Here is a 6,465-nt window from a genome sequence, read left to right as displayed (position 1 = left end):
ATTCCTGTCTTTTGTGAGCCAATGAGAATTACGGGGGGTATTATTAGGGTAACGATGCAGCCTGGGCCAGGAACCTGTTTTACTGCCACTTCCCGGCAATTGCTGTGTAAGTCAATGGGGGTATTGTAGATGCATGATGCTTGGGGCTACTTTAAAAATGCAGCACACACATAATATATATACAGAGATTTTGTTTTTTTCTGATCGATATGAATGTAAACAACAATAAATATCAGATTTTTTCTCACTAAACAAGGGTCACCTTCATTCTTCATTTGGACATTATCTATTAGTAAAGCCAAGCAAATATTTTATTGGTTTTCATGATCATTTTGCCAGTAAGTCCATTATGCAATTAATATTTTAATTGTACAGTATGGCAGCTCCAGCGCAAAAGGTTGACAGTGTTTTCTGTGCAGAATACTGAACATGTATAAGCAATAACAGCAACTAGACCTGCCTTGGGAATATGGCATATTTACCCTTTACAGTGGTGACAATATGACACATTAAATGCCCCCTGTTTCCTTTTATGGCCATGTTGTACTGACACATACAAGTACAGGCAACAGGACTCAATAAACCAATTGAAAGTCTCATAATCAGCCCTGGCAATTTCAGTTTTAGCCAGCAGCTCCCGATACACAAAATTGCATTTTACTTCCTAGAAAATTCCCAAGCAGCAAATTTACAATTTCCTGGGTGGCACCACCTCCACACTGAGCCCCACCCATTTTTATTTCACCATAGTGATGTCATGATGCACCTGCCTGGGACTCTCAATAAATAGCTCCACAGGTAGAGCAGGAGGACAGTCACATCTCAGCTGAGATACAACAGCAGCAGCTCCTCTCCATTCTCACTAAGCTTTGCTATTGTCAACACTGAGACATGCTCTCATCCACCCTACAGGTAAGTGGCCCTTTACTACCCACCTCTGGGCTCTTGCACTCATTTATACACTCCTACATACCTAAAGGACTCACACAACTTACTTTCATGCATACAGCTTCACTAGCTGATTATAATTTCCAATAACAATTTATACTTTATAAACATTCTCTATGAAAATGCACATGAATTTCAATATATATATTTATATGTTTCTTCATATATGGTTTAATAGTATATTTTAAAAAATAGGAGTCTGACATCTGAAACCCAATCATTATATCATTGTAGGATTCTGAGCCCTTATGATTAATTAGCAGAAGGACTGATATCAGAAAACTTAGCAATGGACTTTGCAATGTTATATATAGATACATCTCATATAAGGGAAAATACAGAGGCTAGCCCAAGAATAAAATAGGAATATTTAGTAAAATGTAGTCCTTGGAAAGATATAAGCAACAAAAGTAATATCTGTAGAACTTGGAAGAATGGGAGATGAGTTGATATCAGACTTAGGCTTTTAGCAGACTTGGGGGAAACAAGGTTCTGGCTTATGACACTTATGGGATGTTGGTTTGTTTCATCACCAGAATACCAAGAAACTTCAGCAGGTATGCAGACAGCTCCACAGCGCAGCTTTAAAAGGTAATGTCCTCTATGGGAACTATGGCTTTTTGTTTAGCTTTGCATTTTTCTTGCCTAACATAAAATCCTTCCTGTCTACATTAGAATTTATATATATCTAATAATTCTAGTAATACAGTATATATGTACGTATGGTTAAATATAGCTGTAGGGGGAATTTAATATTGGTCACTAACGCAAAAATCGTTCACAATTCGTTTGCAATGTGAATAAATGTTGGCAATGTGAACAATTTTGCCTTTGCCAGATATTATTATTATTTCAGTTATTCATTGACATCTATTATAACATTAACATGTCATTATTACAATGTTGCAGTTGCCGTTAGTCCTCAGTATGAAGAATCTGTCACAAATACCTTTGCCTCGTTCATCACTGACATTCGCCCCGAGCACCTCTCGGACATTGTGCGGCACAGAAGTAAGCGCATGATCCTGGACAACATCGGAGTCGGCCTCGTGGGCACAACCACTCACGTGTTCAACATCATTCTGCAGTATTGCCAGGTACAGCTCAGTCCAACTGCTTCCCATATATTAGTTATATACTTCTTTCTTCTTTACTCTAATTCACTCTCATCTCTTCAGCTGGACCACCCCATAACCCTATCCCTATATGCTCCCCCACTGTTTCTTCATATTCTTATTCTAAACCCCAAAACAAGTTATTTTTCTTATTCTCTGCCTTAATTTACTTATTATCAGTAGTAAGAGCAGAATTCTAATGTCCCGTTACTTATATTGGGTGGTGTTTGTGTGGCAGGATTTGCACTCTTCTGGCTATGGGAACACAGCTGTCAGCTCAGTGTACGGAAGGAAAGACCTAATGCTGTCACCAACCCTGGCTGCCTATGTCAATGGAGTGGCGGTAAGTCTATTATAAGATTTCTTATGATGTCATTTGCCATGATGATAGGGGCATTATTTAATTGCCACAAACAACTGGAAAAGGCCTTGCGAGGCATGTTTTTTAGCAATGTTGTTCAATTAATCTGCACTCTGGAAATGTGATACCGTTTCTAAAAAGCATCTTTTGTATAGATGTTTGGGGATAGTATCTGTATAGCAAAGGCATCATGGAACACAATAGACCAGGTGGGGCTTTGCTTAGCTAACAGAGGGCTGAACAATTAAACTATACATGCACAAACCAAGATTTTTTGGTCCACTGGTGTGCGCTTCCAAATTGGACAATTTAACTGCATTACAAATATGGAACTTGGAATATGAATGGATAAATTAGAAATAAATAACATTTCAGCTGATTCAATTTACTGGTTGACTTTTATAATATGTAACTATAGTAAAGCTTATTTTGTGTCTCTTCCTAGGTTCACTCCATGGACTTCGATGACACCTGGCACCCAGCCACCCATCCTTCAGGTGCAGTGGTGCCTTCCATTCTGGCACTGAGTCAGTTGCTCTCTAAAGAGAAGAGAATCAGCGGGGAAGACCTACTAACTGCCTATAACGTGGGGATTGAGGTGCAAGGGAGGCTCATGTGTTTCTCCAAAGAAGCCAAGAATATTCCTAAAAAGTAAGTAACTCAACATGCACAGGGCAATTTATTCTAGAGACTAAAGGGTACATCTGCTTTGCTACTGGACAAGTTATTACTAGTGGGAAAAGTGCAAAGTGCGCACCAGATCTAGTTATCCATACCAACCAATAAGAAGGTAGCATTTACTGGTCACCTATGTGAAAACAATATTTGATTGGTTGCTCTCCATTACTAGACCCGGTGTATATATTATAGCTTTTATTATATCACTCCTCAAGGGGTTTAAGCATTAACATGGGCACAAGTTCTTATAGATCTTATTCAGGAACATATGGCATCTGTCTAGATGTTTTCTTTCATAGCTCTACTAGAGCAATAAACACATGAAGTTTGGTCAGTTTTAACAATAAACCCTACCTGTAGCCTTAGGGGGCAGCTCTAAAAGTTACAATGCTATTTTTGCCATACCTGTGTATTGTCCAATAGCACAATACCAGTTCAGTTCTGTACAGTTTGCCCTCCACTGCAGAAAAAACTGTTGATTGCAGGGCCGGGCCAAGGTATTTTGGCACCTCAGGCAAGGGCTTCAATCAGTGCCCTCCACCCGGTCCTGCATTACCATTTCCCACCTTACCATTCATATTGCCCCCTGTGCCAGCAGCCATTGTGTTGCCTCATGTACCTGTGCCAACACCTATCATATTGCTCCCATTTGTACCTGTGCCAATGGCATTAAATCCCTCAGATTGCTCCCAAGTCCCTAATCTGTACCTGTGCCAGCATAAGACAAAACATCCATCATATTGTTACCCCCAATCTCTACCTTTGTCAGACGCAGCCAAAAAATCATCATATTGCCCCAAACATCTGTGTACCTGTGCTAGCAGCCACCATATTGCCCCATGTACCTGTGCCAACAGCAGCCAATCCGTCATATTGTCCCTGATCTGTACCTGTGCCAGCAGCAGCCAAACTATCCACAAAATTGCCCCCAAATATGTACAAGTGCCAGCAACAGACAAAAATCCATCATACTGCCCCATATCATCTGTTTACATGTGCAAGCAGCAGCCAAGATATTGCCCACAAATATGTACCTGTGCCAGCAGCTGCCAAGAGGGAGGTGGGAAGTGCTTCTTCTTGCATGGGCAAGAACAGGCAGTTTATAAAATTTAAAAACTATTAAAGGTCAAGCAAACCAAAAAAATCTCCTTAAAAGTGCACCCCCCCATGATGGCGCCCTAGGTGCCTTCTCTCTCTACCCCTAGTTCCAGCCCTGGTTGATTGATTACAATAGGCTATTGGACTAGAAAATCTATGCCAATTAGGGCTCAGAATTCACAGATCTTTATATACAAAAACTAAATGAGTAGCTGCTTTACTACCAATAAAACCCAAATACTTCCTTAGAAAGTTGCTTAGAATGACCTGGTTGCCTGAACATCCCCTTTCAAGATTAAATGTATCCCAAAAAGGAATAATACAGTGAGACAGAAAACCCAGCAGCAACCAATGCTACCTCGATCAATGAGGTATATTTAGGTATTTCTGTATGTATATTTTCCTCCTAACTAGTCCAAGGAAGTTCACAAAAAGGTGTATTTTTGACCCAGACTGTATGTGCAGATATATAGAATAAGGTCATTTAATGGCATTTGTTTTCCTACAGGTTTCACCCTCCTTCAGTGGTGGGAACCATGGGAAGTGCAGCAGCAGCAGCAAAACTTCTGTCATTAAACAAAGAGCAATGCACCCATGCCCTGGCTATTGCGGCTTCGCTGGCCGGGGCTCCTATGGCAAATGCTGCAACACTTTCAAAGCCGCTGCATATTGGAAATGCCACCAGACTGGGCCTGGAAGCTGCACTGCTGGCCTCAAGGGGAATGGAAGCCAATGCTCTCATTCTGGATTATGTTCCTGGGTGTGCAGGTTTTAGTGCTTTCTATGGAGATTATCATCCTAAATCATTGTCACCAGCAGGAGAGGACTATGAATTTCTCCTGGAGAAGCAAGACATTGCCTTTAAGTCTTTCCCGGCACATCTGGGAATGCATTGGATAGCTGATGCCTCCGTCTCTGTTAGAAACAGACTTATAAACCACTATGGCTCCTTCAATCCATCCGCCATCCAGTCTATAATTCTCAGAGTCCCGGTATCCAAATACATCAACAGGCCTTATCCCGAGTCAGAACACGAAGCCCGTCACTCTTTCCAGTTCAATGCTTGCACAGCTCTTCTAGATGGAGAAGTCAACATTAGCTCCTTCAATGACGACAACATGCATCGACCTGACCTCCACAGTCTCTTGAAGAAGGTGGTTCTGGAGCATCCAGAAGACAACGTGGCCAACTTTGATAAAATGTATGGAGAAGTCGTCATCGTGCTGAAGGACGGAGACGTGAAGATAGGAAGAACTGACACATTCTACGGTCACTGGAGGAACCCCCTGAGCAGGGAGTCTCTGCTGAAGAAATTCCGCTCCAATGCCCTACATGTACTGGAGGAGGGTCAAGTGGAAGATGTCATCGAGATGGTAGAGAACATGGAGAGTGTGAGCGACGTCTCTCAGCTTCCCCTATCACTTCAGTAACATAAAGTCACCAATACACAGTCATAGTTCCCCAAAGTTTGTACTGTATATTGACCATCTTAATGTGGTCAGAAACAATTATAAAACATGTTGGCCAAATTTATGTCCCTTTCCCAGCGTTTGCCTATACATGGAATTGGCACAACTTGCCCAGTGGCAGCCCTATCTGCAGGCAGGATAGGCCATTTTTATTTATGTATAAATATGTTTTAATATATTTAGATGTGATTTCCAGTGTATATTCTCCAAATATTAAGGGTGATTATATTGTTATTGAATTATTTTGTACTATTATTATTTCGCTGTGATCCCACATCACGTTTTTCATGTCTATATTGTTATGTGGTTGAACCATAAATAACAATAAAAAAAGAAAAAGGCTACGCACTGATGTTTCTGTACTTATTTGGCCATAAATCTGAATTATACACCACACCGTTACTGAATATAGATAGATAGATAGATAGATAGAGATAGATGATAGAGAGAGAGAGAGATAGATAGATGATGATAGATGATAGATAGATAGATAGATAGATAGATGATAGATAGATAGATAGATAGATAGATAGATAGATAGATAGATGATAGATAGATAGATAGATAGATAGATAGATAGATACTGACAGGCATTAAAGGGGACCCGTCACCCAAAAAAAATAATTCCAAATCCTATTTTATCACATTAGTCAAACAAAGAGCCTTGTACAAGCATCAATTTAGATTGTTGGTTTATTATTGAAACTAGAAAATATATAGGCACTAAATCTGCCCAGGTCTAGTAACCCATAGTAACCAATCAGATGTTTGCTTTTAAACTAGAGACCAGTAAATG

The 6,465-nt window shown here is 40.3% G+C and overlaps 1 protein-coding gene across 1 annotated transcript; it reads left to right on the top strand.

Moving 5' to 3' along the window:
- Positions 1-824: 824 nt before the first annotated feature.
- acod1lb.L (aconitate decarboxylase 1 like gene b L homeolog) lies at positions 825-6,017 on the top strand. The gene is given in 6 exon segments (NM_001088443.1): positions 825-912; positions 1,485-1,539; positions 1,858-2,045; positions 2,302-2,406; positions 2,870-3,075; positions 4,709-6,017. Coding segments are annotated over 6 exon segments (1,497 nt in total). The 5' UTR covers positions 825-891; the 3' UTR covers positions 5,631-6,017.
- The last annotated feature ends 448 nt before the right edge of the window (positions 6,018-6,465 follow it).

This window comes from Xenopus laevis, chromosome 8L (assembly GCF_017654675.1).
Source record: "Xenopus laevis strain J_2021 chromosome 8L, Xenopus_laevis_v10.1, whole genome shotgun sequence".
NCBI classification, from domain to species: Eukaryota; Metazoa; Chordata; class Amphibia; order Anura; family Pipidae; genus Xenopus; species Xenopus laevis.
The sequence above is the reverse complement of the archived record's forward strand: the minus strand, read 5'-3'. Positions and strand labels throughout refer to the sequence as shown.